Source organism: Myotis brandtii, unplaced genomic scaffold, assembly GCF_000412655.1.
Source record: "Myotis brandtii unplaced genomic scaffold, ASM41265v1 scaffold115, whole genome shotgun sequence".
Classification (NCBI taxonomy): Eukaryota; Metazoa; Chordata; class Mammalia; order Chiroptera; family Vespertilionidae; genus Myotis; species Myotis brandtii.
In genome coordinates, this window is record NW_005353967.1 from 6,537,130 (window position 1) to 6,554,043 (window position 16,914).

Sequence of the window (16,914 nt, forward strand, 5' to 3'; positions counted from 1 at the left end):
GCCTGCGCACCACTCTGCCCCCGGGGTCCAGGCTGGAAGAGAAACTGCGCCTGCGCACCTCGCGGGGACCCGGGGCGGGGGCTAGTGTAGGGGCACCGCGCCTGCGCAGAGGGGACTCGTGGACCCTGCTGTATTGAAATTCCTCGTTCGGCGCTCCCGGCTAGGGGGTAGGTTATGGGTTCCGCGCGCTCGGGAAGCTGGAGGCTGGGCTGTGTTCGGGGGCGGGCCGAGTCTCTCCTGTGGAAGCCCCCATGGTGAGCGGGTTGAAGACCCGACCAGGGTCCGGTTCCGCTCCGGGCTTAGGTGCCTTTACGCACTCGCCTGATGTCACCAGCGGTCCAGATGATGTTTCTGTTTTTCGTTGTTATGAGATGTCTGAGACCTTTTGTGGAAGGAAGTGGCGGGGGAATAATAATAGCATACTCAGAAGTAGTATGGTCATCATCCCGCTTTTCACATAACTTTCGATTACTATTAAGATCATTTTGGGGCGCAGTTGTGTGCAACATAATTTTGAATATTTTGAGTACGTTTACAAGCGACCGTTCCAATTTTATTGACATTTAGGTTGTTTCCAAATTTTTGCTACTAGTAAATAAGGCCATGAAGAATATATTTGTGCCTAACCTGTGTCTATATGTAGGACTACGTTGCTTTTATTAGAATCACATGTTTCCTCAGGCCACAGGCCCCGAAGGAATGAACACTGCATTTCCCACATGTTCTTTAAAGTCATGCAGTTCAGTACAACTTTTTTATTCCATGGTTACCATAAACTTAACTTGAAGTCCTGAGCCATATTTTTTTGGCACCTCTTTATTGCCTATTAGAATTTAGGTTTTTAGGTGTTAAACAAGTGCTTATTGGAAAAACCCACTAAGATTTTTCAAAATCGAGTTGAACTTCTTTTTTCTTAACTATCCTTTGACTATTTCTTTTGTCATCAGTATATGATTTGTCAACATAGAAACAGGCCGAAAGCCCTCATGACTGTATTTTGTGAAAAAGCCCAACCTAGTGTAGGCACTCAGTGACGTGCCAAATGTATATTAACATGAGGCCCCAGCCTGGTGATGCAGAGAAACCAGCTTCCGGCAGAAAGGTCTGCAAGCTGCTGGGCTTCAGCCCTCAATGCCTGTCACCTTTCCTAAAGCAGCCAGTCTTTTGACACCTTCCTATTTATATATCTTAATGTACCACCATAATTTTAAACATTTTTAAGGCACTTTCCTCTTTCTACTCATTATTTCAGTTATTGAGACATGTCTGTCCCCACAATACTGTGAGCTGCTTTTATCTGAGGTCTTGTTGCTTTCTTCTTTTGATCCTACAAGATTCAGTGATGTGCAACACATATATAGTCCGAGTAAAGTTTTCTGGAAGAAAAAAAAGGATGCCTATGAGCCAAGTAGATGATAAAATTGTGACAGGTGTGTTTTATTCCTTTTGTATGGTTAATGGTTTTATTATTTACTTCAGGTATATCTTCATGAATAACTTAAATGACCCTCCAAATTGGAATATCCGGCCCAATTACAGGGATGATGGGGGTGATGGAAGCAAATGGAATTATGCCCTGTTGGTTCCCATGTTGGGATTGGCTGCTTTTCGTAAGTCACAATTTTCCTGAGTTGGATTTTCTGGGCTGATGGTGCGGAGTCTAAAGACCTCGGGCTTTGAGACCTGACAAAAGCAAGTGTATGCCCAAGTTTTATCCCAAATGGTGTGTCTTGGGAAAATTACTCTCTGAGCCTGTTTCCCTGTCCATGGGAGGTAGCATATCCGAATTACTTGATGTTTTGTGAGGGTTAAATATGACAAGATATTTAAGAGCATTTTGTGTGGCGTGGGTATTAATAACCGTTGTCTTCCTTTCAAAGGCTTTATTGCTCTGAAGCGGGTTCCCTTGCTTCAGTTGCCCTCATAAAGACTAGAGGTAGGGAAGAATAAAATGGGCCAAAAAAACAAAAGACCACACACCAGCTGTGGAAGTCTGCTTAATGTTTAGCAGTCAGTCTTTGGCAAACTTCACCTGTGGAACCTGCTCACCTGGCCAGAAGTTCTCTCTGGTTTGAAGTAACTTTGCACCACTTTGGGGAAATTACCTGTCACCAATCAGTTGTAATTATCACTACATGATAAATTGATATTTAGAAGTTGGTTTTATATTTTGTCATATCCCATGGTTCTGCATTGGCATTAAGAATATGAGAAAATGGCCTAGCCGGTTTGGCTCAGTGGATAGAGCATCGGCCTGCGAACTGAGAGGTCCCAAGTTAGATTCGGGTCAAGGGCACATGCCCGGGTTGTGGGCTCAATCCCCAGTGGGGGACTTGCAGGAGGCAGCCGATCCATGATTCTCTCTCATCATGGATGTTTCTATCTCTCTCTCCCTCTTCTTTCCTCTCTGAAATCAATAAAAATATATATAGATAAAAAAGAATATGAGAAAATGAATATCCAAATAAAAGAAAAGCAAAAGCTTCCCTCTATTAGCAGTGATACTTTTTATGGAGAGGCTTTATTACAAGCCTGGATTTCTCAGGTTCATGAGCTGGCATAGAGGAAGTGGAGGTTGACAGGAGTAGAGTTTATCAACATCATTTATCTGCCTTTACTTTTAAACTATTCTAGGGGTCTAGTTAACACCCTTATATTGCAATATAATTTCTCAACCATGTAATTACACTTTGGAGAATCCTTATAAGAATGCTCTGATCACATTACCTAAGCAAGACAACCAAGAAGAAAAAATAAAATATTTCTCAACCCTTCTCAGGGACAGAAGCATCATTTCAAAAGTACCAGAGCAAGAACTTCAAAAGTAAAGGTTTTTCTGAAAAGCTATAAAAGCTAGAGGTGAGTCTGAAAAACAAACGGAAAATGAAAGTCCCTTCAGGGCTTCTTCCAGTTTCAAAACTAATTATTACATTAGCATTAGTAATTGTAACTTTAAACCTTTCAATTCACTCACCAAGTTCATCATCCTAGCCACAGGCAACAGGTAGTCTTTCCAAGCGTTAAGTAGTGTTTTGCAGGATGGCAGGCTGGTGAACTTCTAAATGTCAACGCCTTAGGGCTGGATTTAGTCTCATGGAGAAGCAGGCACAGTGCAGATCACTGAGTCATAAAAACCACCTAATTTTGTCAGCTTTCATGAAAGTCAGTCCATGTTTAGTTTTTTAAGAAAGTGCCAAAATGTTTTCCAGAGTGGCTGTACCATTTTACGTTCTCACCAGCCGAGTGTGAGTGATCCGGTTTCTTGGCATCCTCGCCAGCATTTGGTGTGGTCACTTGTTTTTGCTTCACCCATTCTTGTAGGTGTGTAGTGATAGTCCACTGGGATTTTAATTTGCATTTCACTAACAGGTAGTGATGTGGAGCATCTTTTCATCGCTTACTTGCCATCAGTGTATCCTCTTCCATGAAAGGTCTGTTCCTATCTTTCAGCTATTTCCTAATTGGATACTTTTTTAATATTGACTTTTGAGTTTTTATTATATTCTAGATTCTAGTACTTTGTTGGATCTCTGGTTTGCAGACATCTTCTTCCAGTATGTAGCTTGTCTTCTCAGCCTTTTAATGGAGTATTTCACAGAGAAAAAGTTTTAATTTTGATGAAGTCCAGTTTATTAACTTTTCTTTTATGGGTCATGCTTTTCATGCCAAGTCTGAGAACTCTTGCTTAGCCCTAGGTCCTAAAGATTCTCTCCTATATATTTCCTAAAGTTTTAGTTTTACATTTTACAAAAAAAAAAAAAAATGGATTAACTCAAATCAATTGGTTACCTCCTGCCCTTGCCCTGGGGGATCTAGCCTGCAACCGAGGTACGATGCCCTTGACCGGAATCAAACCCAGGACCCTTCAGTCTGTGGCCAACACTCTATCCACTGAGCCAAATGGGCTGGGGTCCTGATTCTTGGTATGAAGAGTGATTTTCTATTGAAACCTGAGCATCTTGGATATTATGTTATGAGCTACTGATTATCTTTTTCTAAGTTAATTTGAGATCTTCCTGATTCTTGGTATGAAGAGTGATTTGCTATTGAAACCTGAGCATCTTGGATATTATGTTATGAGAGTGGTTTTCATTCACACCTTTTTGCCTGACTTCTTAGGCAGTGCTCTGGTAGAAGAAGGGTGGTGCTGCCTCCTTATTTTCAGGTTGGCATGGAAGTCAGGCTCACCACCCGGACTCTAGGCCATTCACACCATGTTTTGACATTGAACTTCTCACTCCACCTTACTTTTATGTAACCCTATCATAACAAACATCTGGGGCTTCAGCTATTTACTAGTGATGACCAGGCAAAGCTGACACATTTTGAAATTTACTTTAACCTGGCCAACAATATTTGACGTATACCCATATTTATTTTTTTCAACAAATAACCTATATTAATTTTTAAACCTTGCCAATAGTACATGGGGGCACTGTGGCTAGAGTAGAGAGCAAAAGAAAGCAGTGGGTTTTTCTTGGCCATGGAAAATTAGGAGACTGAAAGGGGGACTCCCTACTTTCAGCCTGTCATACTCATCTTTTGGGAGCCCTTATCTGATTTAAGAGCTTTGCTTATTATATAGTTTCATACAAAGTGGTATATTTTTTGTAACTCTCAGGGCATAAGAGTTTATTGAAATCATGTCTTAGCTGCTTTATGTTTTCTTTAAAGATTACAGAACTTCAGCTCTGGGTTTTCATTACTTGTGTTTGTCTCCCTCAATTTACTCATGTCAGGTTGGATTTGGTCTAGGGAGTCCCAAAAAGAAATAGAAAAAGAGCGAGAAGCATACCGTCAGAGGACGGCTGCTTTCCAGCGGGATCTTGAAGCCAAGTACCATGCCATGATCTCAGAGAACCGACGTGCCGTTGCTCAGTTGTCTTTGGAACTTGAAAAGGAACAAAACAGAACGACTAGTTATCGAGAAGCCCTTATCGTTCAGGGACGCAAATTGGTGGAAGAAAAGAAGCTTTTGGAACAGGAACGGGCTCAGGTCATGAAAGAAAAGCGGCAGTTGCAGCCCTTGAGAAGTGCGTATCTGAGCTGCGTGGAAAAGGAGGAAGACTGGCAGAGGAGGGCCCAGCTGCTGCTGAAAGAGTTTGAAGGCGCTCTTTCAGAAAGACAGAGCATCTACTGCAGCCTGGTTCTCCCTCGCAGCAAGCGGCTGGAAATAGAGAAGAACTTACTGGTCCGAGCCTCCACTGACCCAGTTGCTGCTGACCTAGAAATGGCAGCTGGCTTGACCGACATATTTAAGCATGATACCTACTGTGGTGATGTCTGGAACACCAACAAACGCCAAAATGGGAGACTCATGTGGCTCTATCTCAAATACTGGGAACTAATTGTCGAACTGAGAAAGTTTAAGAAATTAGAGAAAGCCATACTAGAAGAGTAAGACAAGAATGAAATGACACTTCTTTTAATGACTCAGGTCCGACTGTCATGGTGACATTCTGGGTTATCTGATGGTTTCTTTTTTCCCTTCCTCCCGTGCTACCTGTGTGAGGCCACATGCACTGAGGGGCCTTGCAGCCTGCACCTCTGAGCGGTACAACAGCCCTCAGCAGACACGGGGTTTCCTCCCCATCCCCACAGTTATTCAGGAGGCAGTTTCTCAGAAGCAGTCTTTCAGCTATCAGCATTTTATTCAGCGGAGAGTATAACCTCATATCTTAGCTTTAGGGTAAAATTGTTTTTAGGAAAGCGAAATACAGTAGTGATCCCCACTATAAGAAATTTCCTGTCTGCTTTTATCACTCCCTAAATAAATACTGTTTTTCCCTCGAATTATTTCTCTTCTAAAATTACATTTAGAAGTTGTCAGGTAGTGGATTAGAACTGCCTAACAGATGATAATAGGAAAATACTAATATTGTCAAGGTTTTGTATTGTTTTAAAGATTTCCCTCCAAAGGGAAAGGGGGTTTCTTGTATCCAGTTGATACCCTAGTGAATGTTTGGAATTTGACTTGTGTCTGTATTCAATAGATATTGTTGACTAGTGGTGACATATAATAAAAGATACCTACAATTTAAAAAATACCACTTGTGTAATTTTTTTACTCTTTACAAAATGTTTTTGCATAAATCATCTCTATTTTTGCCACAAACTAATAGGTAGGCAGGCACTCATGGCCCTGTTTTTCACAAAGCATCCTTTAGTTTGATATGAGTCATCCTTTACTATGCTTTACACGTCACTCAAGTAATCCTATCCCCAATCCTGTGCAGTAATGTTACTGCCCCCCGAGACCACCCGTAGGTTTGATAACTCAGCACAGAGCTATGCTTATAGCTAAGACTGAGTACATGGAAAGGACACAAAGAAAGGACACACAGGCGAAGTGAGGAGATCAGATGTAACCCCCATGTGAGTTGTTGCCAACCAGGGAACCAGGGACGCTCCTTAGAGACAGCACCCAGGGATTCTGTTGAGGGTTGATCACATAGGCACCCTCTGCCTGGCATGGCACGTACCCAACAAATTCCACACTCCCAGAAGGAAGTGTTCAGTCCAAACTGTACAAAGTTTAGGCACAGTGAGCACTCTTACTAGTAACGGTGGGAACTCTTCCAAAACACAGGACCCCAGATGCCAGCCAAGAGCCAACCTTGTAAGCAGACCTTTCAGAGGATCCCAGCCTCGGGCATGCTGTGTGAACTCTTCTGCACGTCCTCATTCTACAGGGGAGGGAAGTGGCATGGAGGTCAGGAAAGGTTAGCCTGCCCAAGGTCACCCTGGCGGTATGTTGGAGCCAGTATGAATTCAGGCAGCTTGGCTCCAGAGCTGCTGGTAACTTCTGTGCAATTATGAAAGTGGCCTTGCAGTGCCTGGGTTGAGGTCCATCTGGTTTCAAATCCTGTCTCCACCCCGCCTGCCTGCTTGTCTGTCTATGTGGCAATAAGATGTACATTAAAAACATTAAGCTTATAGGGAACTTCTGTTAAGTTGTAGGGTATAATCATTAGAGCTACTCTTTGTTGGGTACATACCGCACACTGAACCTTACATATTTTATGCTGACATGTTTAAATCTTCAGAACCATTTTAGAGATGAGGAAGCTGCCTCAGTAAGTTCCCTAAAATGGGTGCTGGGGGGGCGGGGGGGGGGGGAGATGGGAGATATCTGTAATACTATCAACAATAAAAAATACATTTAAAGAGATGGGTGCTGGTCCTCTGCCCCTGGCTCTGCCCAGAGCTCCTGGGTTCTGGTCACTGTGGTCTGACACTTCTTTAAAGGCTCAGAATGTCTTTCTGCTATATTGCCACCACTGATCTGAGCAACTGATGCCTTCAGTGAAATCTGGTGCATATCCTAGTTCCTGTTACTCCATTGATTTGTCACATGTCCTTGGGTAAACTACTTAATGCTTTTCTCTTGGTTTTGACTTTAAGGAAAATACACCCAGGCATTTAGTAGATGAATGGTTTTCAAGGAGAATTGTTAATCCTCATGGTGTTTTCTAATTTCCAACATGCTCTCAGCCTCACCTCCTTCAACAGCTAGATATGTTCAGATAATTCAAATCAATTTAGATTGTAAGGTTAGGAAGACGAGTTTTCTACAGAAAATTAAATTCGGCCATGTATTTGCATGGCACCGCCGCCTTCCATCAGCAAACTTAATTGAGTGTAAATTTGAAGCCATCTATCTTTCTAAAATTGATATTAGGTTTGAAATGTTCACACAATGTGGTGGCATTTGATGGCTTCACAGATGTACCAAAAGGTGTCTGGATAAAGTAAGATTATGGTGAAACACTATTGAACTGAAATGGTTTAAAATGGAGAAAAAGAACAGCCCAAGAGCCGTCTGAATATGTAAATAGAAAGGACGGTCTGGAACAAGGTCGTTAGGATGGAACAAGTGGAAGCCCCTGAATCTGTGCCCTCTCTTTGCCAGGATGGGTAACAGGAAGTAGTGCTGAACTCCACGAGGAAAAACAATGCTTAATCCACTACAGAGGACGAAGGGGCAGCATGGGCAGTGTCCCGTGATCCAAATGGCGGTACCCACAAGTCCAGGAAGGTTGACCCCCAGTGTCCATCACAGTGGTCCTTCAGTGTCCATCAGAGTGGTCCCCCCTGGTATCCATCACAGTGGTCCCCACAGTGTACAGGATGATAGTCTCACCACGTCCATCACAGTGGTCTCCATGGTGTCCATCACAGTGGTCCCCACAGTGTACAGGATGATAGTCTCACTACGTCCATCACAGTGGTCCCCACAGTGTACAGGATGATAGTCTCACCAGGACCTCCACAGTGGTCCCCACAGTGTACAGGATGATAGTCTCACCAGGTCCATCACAGTGGTCCCCACAGTGTACAGGATGATAGTCTCACCACGTCCATCACAGTGGTCCCCACAGTGCAGGATGATAGTCTCACCATGTCCATCACAGTGGTCCCCATGGTGTCCAACATGGTGGTCCCATCAAGTCTCCATTCGATTCACCTGTCTGGCCCCTGGTACAGCACAGTGATTAGACATTTCTTTTTTTTTTTTTTCTGCCCCCCAACCCTCCCCAGCCTTCCCGCTGCAGTTTGACAATCAGTTTGAGGCAGCTCTGCCTCTGTATCTATTATTGTTCAAAAGATTATAATGGTCTCTATTATCCATGAATGAGTGAGATCATGTGGTATTTTTCCTTCATTGACTGGCTTATTTCACTTAGCATAATGCTCTCCAGCTCCATCCATGCCGTTGCAATTTTTTACAGCATAGTATTCCATCCTGTAGATGTACCACAGTTTTCTAATCCATTCATCTACTGATGGGCACTTAGGCTGTTTCCAGATCATCTCTATGGTGAATTGTGCTGCTATGAACATATGGGTGCACATATCCTTTCTGATTGGTGTTTCTGGTTTCTTGGGATATATTCCTAGAAGTGGGATCACAGGGTCAAATGGGAGTTCCATGTTTTGTTTTTTGAGGAAACTCCATACTGTCTTCCATAGTGGCTGCACCAGTCTGCATTCCCACCAGCAGTGCACAAGTGTTCCTTTTTCTCCACATCCTCTCCAGCACTTGTCGTTTGTTGATTTGTTGATGATAGCCAGTCTGACAGGTGTGAGATGGTACCTCATTGTTGTTTTGATTTGCATCTCTCGGATGATTAGTGACTTTGAGCATGTTTTCATATGTCTCTTGGCTTTCTGAATGTCCTCTTTTGAAAGGTGTCTATTTAGATCCTTTGCCCATTTTTTGATTGGATTGTTTATCTTCCTTTTGTTAAGTTGTATGAGTTCCCTATAAATTTTGGAGATTAGGCCCTTATCAGATATAATGTTGGCAAATATGTTCTCCCATGTAGTGGGCTTTCTTGTTGTTTTGTTGATGGTTTCTTTTGCTGTGCAGAAACTTTTTATTTTGATGTAGTCCCATTTGTTCATTTTCTCTTTAGTTTCAACTGCCCTAGGAGCTGTATCAGTGAAGAAATTGCTTTGGCATATGTCTGAGATTTTGTTGCCTTTGGATTCTTCTAGAATTTTTATGGTTTCCTGTCGTACATTTAAGTCCTTTATCCATTTTGAGTTTATTCTTGTGTATGGTGTAAGTTGGTGGTCTAGTTTCATTTTCTTGCATATATCTGTCCAATTTTCCCAACACCACTTATTGAAGAGACTATCTTGGCTCCATTGTATGTTCTTGCCTCCTTTGTCAAATATTAATTGAGCATATTGGTTTGGGCCAATTTCTGGGTTCTCTATTCTATTCCATTGATCTATATGCCTGTTCTTGTGCCAGTACCAGGCAGTTTTGAGAACAGTGGCTTTGTAATACATCTTGATATCTGGTATTGAGATCCCACCTATTTTCTTCTTTCTCAGGATTGCTGCAGCTATTCGGGGTCTTTTTTTATTCCAGATGAATTTTTGGAGAGTTCGTTCTAGATCTGTGAAGTATGCCGTTGGTATTTTAATGGGAAGTGCGTTGAATTTATAGATTGCTTTGGGTAGTATGGACATTTTAATGATGTTGATTCTACCAATCCATGAACACGGTATGTTCTTCCATCTGTTTATGTCTTCCTCTATCTCTTTTTTCAACGTCCTGTAGTTTTCTGAGTAGAGGTCTTTTACCTCTTTAGTTAAGTTTATTCCTAGGTAGCTTAATTTTTTTGGTGCGATGGTAAATGGGATTGTTTTTATAATCTCTCTTTCTGAAAGTTCACTATTGGTGTATAGAAATGCCTCAGATTTCTTGGGGTTAATTTTGTATCCTGCTACATTGCCAAATTCATGTATTAAGTCTAGTAGCTTTTTGATGGAGTCTCTAGGGTTTTGTATGTATAATATCATGTCATCTGCAAATAATACTTCCTCCTTTCCAATTTGGATGCCTTTTATTTCTTCTTCTTGTCTAATTGCAATGGCTAATACTTCCAGGACTATATTGAACAGGAGTGGTGAGAGTGGGCATGATTAGACATTTCTGGGTGCATTTTCTTATGCCCAGTTTGCTTTTGTGTGGGGGCCACATCTTCTGCTCATGGACCCTGGCAGAAACCCACCACAGCTGCTGCCGTATCAGGCGTTGTCAGAGCCACAAGTTGCAGGCTGAGCAAGTGCAATGAAAATCCTTCGTGGCTGGAAGTGGCACGTTCAGGGTCGGGGCTGAGCAGGTCCACAGGAACACGTTAATTGCTGCACTGGGACTGGGCAGAGGCACGGTCCCGCTCAGGCTGCTCCTTTGGCTTCATGGTGGCTCTCCTGAGCCTCTCAGCCTCTTGGGCTTCATAAGAATGGGTTGTTCCCTAGGGCCCCAGGGCACATTTGCCACTAGCAGACACCTGTGTGCCTGCCCTTCCCCAAATCCCAGGTCACCGCAGCACCCCTGGGCCCTTCTGTACCACAGCTGCCGGGCTCAACCGCACATGTGCTAGGGTCCCACCTGGCTGGCACTCAGAGGCCAAGTCTGTCATCAAGAGAATTCCACAGACCCAAACAGTGGAACCTACTCTGCTCTTTGTATAATCAAATCATTAAAAATTTTGCCGAGAGCTTCTTACAATAGCAAACTCCATGTGCCTGAGATAGGATTCCAGGGACTACCAGCATGACGGAGCTGAGACATGCAGCAGGTAAGCAGAGAGCAGATCTGATGGGAGGTCACCCCTTCCCTCCCGCTTCTGCCCACTCAGTGGAAGGAAGGTTCCTGCCTCCCTCAGCAGGCAGACCCCTGAGATGGCTCTCACTCTGGAGACCCAACCCCAGAGGCCCCACTCCATTGTGGGAGAAAGGCATGGGAGACACCCGGAGAAAGGGGCAGGAGTACCCGGGTGGGGACACACCTGGGGAGGGGCACACTAGGAGAGGGGGCAGCACCTGTTCACACAGTGATGCAAACCCTCATGGAACATTGGGATGGTTGTGGCATGAGGAGGATTTGGCCAGACCAGGTACTAGCTTCTATCTTGAGAAAAATGTTTTATTTCATAGGTTCCTTTAAAAACTCTGAACTTAAAATCACATTGAAATTAAAATTAAAATTAAATCGCATTGAAATTAAAATCATATCTGAATAAGACACACTTCTGTTTTATTTGTATTTAATCATCCTAATAATCAACTTTGCACTAATCAGAGCTCGTGGAAACCAAGTCCACCTGCGTCCTCCTCTCCAGCGCCAGGACAGCTCCCTTAGATCAGGGCAGAGCGTCCTCCTCAGGGCCCGAGAATCTGAGGGCAGTGGGTGGGGTCACTGCAGGCACTGTGGTTTCCCTGCGGTGGCAGACACCCTCCCGGCAGGCCCTGTGGTTCCTTCACCTTGTGCTCGCAGGCTCAGCCAGCAGCCTGGGCACTGCTCACCTGCTCAAAAGTAGACAAAAGCCATTGATAACCAAAGCCCATGGTCCATGCGATTGGCTGTTGTAAATATTCAAACAGACATCACCTTGTAAGCGTCAGCACTGTGGACAAGCGAGGGGGTGGGACAGCATGGGGCTCCCATGCTCTCCACTTTCACTCTTTTCCCAGTTGGTTGTGACATATACTCTCATTTCTTCCCTCTCATGCCAGCTGATGTCCTCTCTCCCACCTCCTCCTCGCTACCACTACCAGCCTGCACCTCACACGCAGCGCGGGGTGCACCATGACCAGGACAGCCCCTCTCAGTCCCCTGGTGCTTCTCTGTGCCCACTGCTGTGATGGGGGCTTCTACCGACCCCGGGGCATTTCCCCTCCTGCATGCCTGCTGTGCTCTGAGCCTAAAGTGACCTCGAGTCACATCTACAGGAAGGCAGGGCTTCATCTCCTATAGCGCCTAACAGATGCCAGGACTAAGAAGTGCTTTGGATGATGGTCATGAGGGCGCAAACACTGGGCCCAAGCTGCCGGCCCCGAGGTCACGGATCCATCGGCTGAAAGGTGAGACCCGCTGTGCCTGCCGCAGGGCCCACCTACTCCATTTGTTTCAGAGCCCTGGAAAAGTTTTCTAGGGCCGTTTTGAAAGCTTGCAGCAAGAAAACACCAAGTTCGTTGCTTGTTTCTTGAATATCTGGGTCGAAACTTCCGAAGACTGGTGTGGAGACCTGGATGTCGTCCCGGCCGGCCCGCAGCAGCACCCCACGCAGGTCCTCGGCAATCAGCTCGTATTTCTGCTGGTCGAATTTGGACATGGCCAGCTCGTCCTGGGGGTAGGCGGCCCCCTCAGGGTAGCAGTCCTTGGGCACCGGGAACTCCACCCACCGCAGCTTGGGGAGCTCACAGAGAGCCAGGAAGAGGCGCCTCAGGGCGGAGGCCGACAACGGGTTCCCCAGGAAGCGGAGCTCCTGGAGCTGCTGGCAGGGGCTCAGGGCCAGGATCAGGGTGCTCAGGTGGCGGTCCTCAATGCCGCACTCCTCCAGGGTGAGCACCCTCAGCGTCTGCGCGGCCCGGCCCAGCAGCCTAAAGAAGCTCGAAGGGAAAAGGTGGATCAGGCTGTGCCCGCTGAGGTCCAGCACCTCCAGGTGGGCGGCATGGGTGCAGCCTGCCAAGAAGGCCATGTCCGCGTGGTTCAGGGAGCAGTTGGCCAGGTCCAGAGCTCTCAGCGGCGTCCTTAGGGGGCTGCAGGCAGGTGGAAAACAGCAGAGGTGAGAGGCTCCCCAGTGAGGAGCTCTGGGGGCAATTAGGTAACTGTCTCAGGGGTCAGCAGCCATGACTGCAGGGCCAAATCCACCAGCTGCCTGCTTTCACTCAGCCTGGGAGCTAAAATGGCTCTGAGAGTTGAACAAATCAAAAGAATAGTTTGTGACATGAGAAAATGATAGGAAATTTCAGCGGCATGAACAAACTGTTATTGGGATGCAGCCTCGCTCATTTATCTACTGTCTGTGGTTGTTTTGGGGCCGGAAAGGCAGACTGCAATCCGTTTTTTAAAAAACAAATTTTTTTTTATTGATTTCAGAAAGGAAGGGAGAGGGAGAGAGAGATAGAAACATCAATTATGAGAGAGAATCATTGATCGGCTGCCTCCTGCACGCCCCCCACTGGGGATAGAGTCCACAACCTGGGCATGTGCCCTTGACCAGAATTGAACCAGTCCGCAGCCTGATGCACTATCCACTGAGCCAAGCCGGCCAGGGCCAGACTGCATCCTTGAGAGTGGTGTGGCTGGGTGTAGTGAAGAGTTCACTTCACCAAAGACAGGTCTGGCCTTGTCCACAGCTCCTACAAGGATGAATCTGTTGTGTCACCTCTCTTGGTGGGGAAGTGACCACAGAGGTCTCTGTAGAGAAGGTTTGCTCAGAAACTGGTTGGGGCAGTGAGATGCGTGTGAACTGGCAGGAAATGAAATGCCCGGGTTTCATTCAAGAGCAAAAGCCACACAGTTTTAGGGCCTTGGAGCCATCTAGTCCAGGCGTGGCCTTGCCTGGGACCTAAAAGCTCTCCTTTCTGATGTTGGTGGCCCCACAGCAACAGACACAGAGCCGGGGTGTGACGCTGCTCGGGGCTGCGGTCCTCAGTCAGGAAGAGCATGCACCAAGGGCCTGTGAGAGACGCCTGTTCTCGGTCCAGCCATACCTGGGACTCAGGACCTGTGCCTGGTGTCACCAGGTGAGCGCTGGGCACCGGAGGATGCCCGGGGTCAAGTTCTCTGTCCTGCCCATCCCCCTGCTGGAGCTGCCTCCCCTCCCACCTCCTGCACCTGTACTATGTGTGCACTCGGTGCCTGGCGTCTGCCCATGGACCTGCATAGCTGCGCACTTGCTGTCTACCTCACAGCGCCCTCTCTGCATCCTTGCTGGGCTCCATGGGTGAATGTTCCTCTTTCCGTTTCTCTCATGCCACACCCACCCACGAGGAAATCCTGTCAATCCTCCCTCACATCAAGTCCAGGCCTGAGCTCTGCTCACCACCTGCCCTGCTCACAGATGGTCCTAGCCTAGTCCTCTCCTACCTGGACCGGCAGGGCCTGCTATGTACCAAAGGGCCAACAGTACGGGCCTGACTGTCGACCTTGGGAGGCCTGCGTCTGGGGATGGGACTTGGGGCTGGGTGGTCCCTGGCCCTGGATTGTTTGTACAAACAAGCTGGTTCATACCAAGCCCCTGCTTCCTTCTGGGACCTGGAGTCTGGGTGTGCGCCCGGCTGAAGAGCCCGCCTACCAACTCCCACAACACACCCTGGGCATGGCCGTGTAACTAGCTCCCTGGCAGAGGGCCCCTACACGGTGCTGAGGGATAAAGCGAGTCCAGGGACTCCACTGGGAGAGGACCTGGGAGCTCCTGCCAGGCCTCCCAGCCCGGTCCCACGTGCCTTTCCCTTTGCAATTGTGCTGTGTCCTTTTTCTTAATAAATCACAGCTGTGAGGACTACTCTGCGCTAAATCCTCCTAGGAATCACCAAACGGAGGTGGTCGTGGGTGCCTGACGCCTCCTATGTGGGTCTCCTTAACCCTCCACCCAGGTGCATTGTGTGCGCCAAAGAGGTCAGAGTGACCCTTGTGGATACACACAGATCATCCACCTTCCTGCTCAGAACTTCCGGGACTTTGCTCACTCAGGAAAAGCTGGAGCCCTTCCCTCTTTTCCTCCTTTCCCCTGCCACCTCCCTCACACTGCCCTCTCCCTGCTGACCCCTGACCCTGCCACATTCCCACCTGGGGTCCCCTCTCCACTACTGTGCAGAAGCCTGTTCCTCAGTCTCAAAGTGACCTCAGGAGTGTGCGTTCCCTGACCCTCCACACCTGGACCTGCCAGGGACCTCAGGTACTGAGCAACCAGCCCGACTGAGGTACGCTATGGAGCACGGGCTCCACCCAGTGGAGGGTCAGGGTGTGCCGGGCGATGAGAAGGCAAATCAGGGGCTGAGCTGACATGACAGCCCTGCCAGGCCTGTGAAGGGTCCCTCTGGCTGTGGGACACATTCCCCCAGCACAACGGCACAAGTGGGCTGAGGACCAAGCCAGCCAAATGTAGGACTGTCCTGAAGGTCCCAGGGAGCTAGTCACCCGTCATATTTTACTAGTACGTGGGCTTGGCGGCCACCGTTTCTGTGTAGGAGATTAATGTCCTGTGGAAGACAGGAGGAAGGGAGCCCTCAGTCCTCTACCTGGCAGATTGGGGTGGAGGAACAGCGATGGGTGACCTGGGGGAGCCGGGGTACCTGTAGGAGAGGAGAGGGAGTGTGGCCTCCAGCCACCTGGGCTGGCAGTTTTGGGTTAACTTGCATAAAAGAGAAACACCTGTAAGCAAAAGGCTCCCTAAACTAGGAAAGGGCTCCTCACACTCCCTGGCTCAAGAAATGAGAAGCTCAATTTTCTATAAATTTTTATAAGTATATTCATGGCAGGTGGCCCCACAGGCCCCCTGGTGCTCCCACTCTTGTGTGGTGACTGGCTCCTAACCCGCACAATATGCAAAAGTGAGGACTCAGGAGAGGAGGACAGCCCTTCCCCCCGGGGCGCTTTGGCTGGGGGGGGGGGGGGGGGGAGCCAGAGGCTTGGGGAGAGCCTGTGTGAGGAGGAGCCTAGGCCACCTGCCCAGGGCCAGGTGAGTGAACCTGGAGGCAGATCGCCCACTTTTCTGCCCACCAGGCCTTCAAGGAGACCACAGTCCACCAACAGCCAGAGGCAACCCAGAGGCAAGCTTGTTCAGCCCAGTGTTGGGGTAATTTGTTACCATAACAAGTAATTAACACACTAATATAGTTACTTCTGTGTTATTGGTTTGCTAATCAGTAATTTTCTCTGTAGCTTACTAACTGAAAACAGTCCCCCGTGAGTTCCCAGCGCTACACTCCCACCCTTTTCCCATGTCTGCCCCCTCCTGCTTTGGGCCTCTTGTAAGTAACAAGGTCCCATCATCTATCCGGCTCTTGGTGCATCTTTAGCTTTAGAGGGTCCCGTGTCACCCTGGCCCAGGTAAGAGGCTGTGAGCCGAGACTGCACCCACCCTGCCACCTCCCTCTGGTCACCCCAGACTCACCCGAGCAGTTTCTGGATGTTCCCGGTCAGTGTGGAGAAAGCCACACTCAGCTCGGTGAGCTGGGTCATCTGGCTGAGCTCCCAGGCGATGGAGGTGAGGAGGGGGTCCTCACCCTCGGTAGTTGGGGCGCAGGCAGGGGGCGTGTCAAAGGCCTTGGCAGGCAGGGTGAGTGAGACCAGCTGGGGGAAGTGCAGCTGGGCCAGCAGCTGCTGCACGTGGCCCGCGTGCAGCCGCACGTTGTGCACCACCTGCAGCCTGCGCAGCTCGCCAGGCCCCGCCAGACACAGCACCTGCAGGAGCTGGCTGGGGTCCAGGCTATCCGCCCGGAAGGAGAGGCAGTGCAGGCGCAGTGGGGCGGGAGCTGCCGGCCCCAGGGCCTGCACCACCAACTGGAAGTTTCCATCCGTGACGAAGATATCAGCCAGGACCTTAATAGAATGCTGGGCGGCATGGGGGTCCGCCTGCAGCTCGCAGCAGGTCCTCGCCAGCA

The 16,914-nt window shown here is 47.9% G+C and overlaps 2 protein-coding genes across 2 annotated transcripts in view; one reads left to right on the top strand and one right to left on the bottom strand.

Moving 5' to 3' along the window:
* Positions 1 to 6: 6 nt before the first annotated feature.
* CCDC127 (coiled-coil domain containing 127) lies at positions 7 to 6,047 on the top strand. Its single transcript, XM_005857910.2, has 3 exons — positions 7 to 167; positions 1,480 to 1,610; positions 4,740 to 6,047. The coding sequence occupies exons 2-3, from the start codon at positions 1,490 to 1,492 to the stop codon at positions 5,399 to 5,401; spliced, it is 783 nt and encodes a 260-aa protein (XP_005857972.1). The 5' UTR covers positions 7 to 167; positions 1,480 to 1,489; the 3' UTR covers positions 5,402 to 6,047.
* Positions 6,048 to 11,500: 5,453 nt separating this feature from the next.
* LRRC14B (leucine rich repeat containing 14B) overlaps positions 11,501 to 16,914 on the bottom strand; it is an 8,399-nt gene continuing 2,985 nt past the window's right edge. The window contains exons 5-6 of the mRNA XM_005858133.2: positions 16,425 to 16,906; positions 11,501 to 13,062 (exon numbers count right to left, since the gene is read on the bottom strand). Of these exons, the coding sequence (XP_005858195.1) occupies positions 12,417 to 13,062; positions 16,425 to 16,906 (1,128 nt within the window). The 3' untranslated portion in view covers positions 11,501 to 12,416. The remainder of the gene's footprint in view (positions 13,063 to 16,424; positions 16,907 to 16,914) is intronic.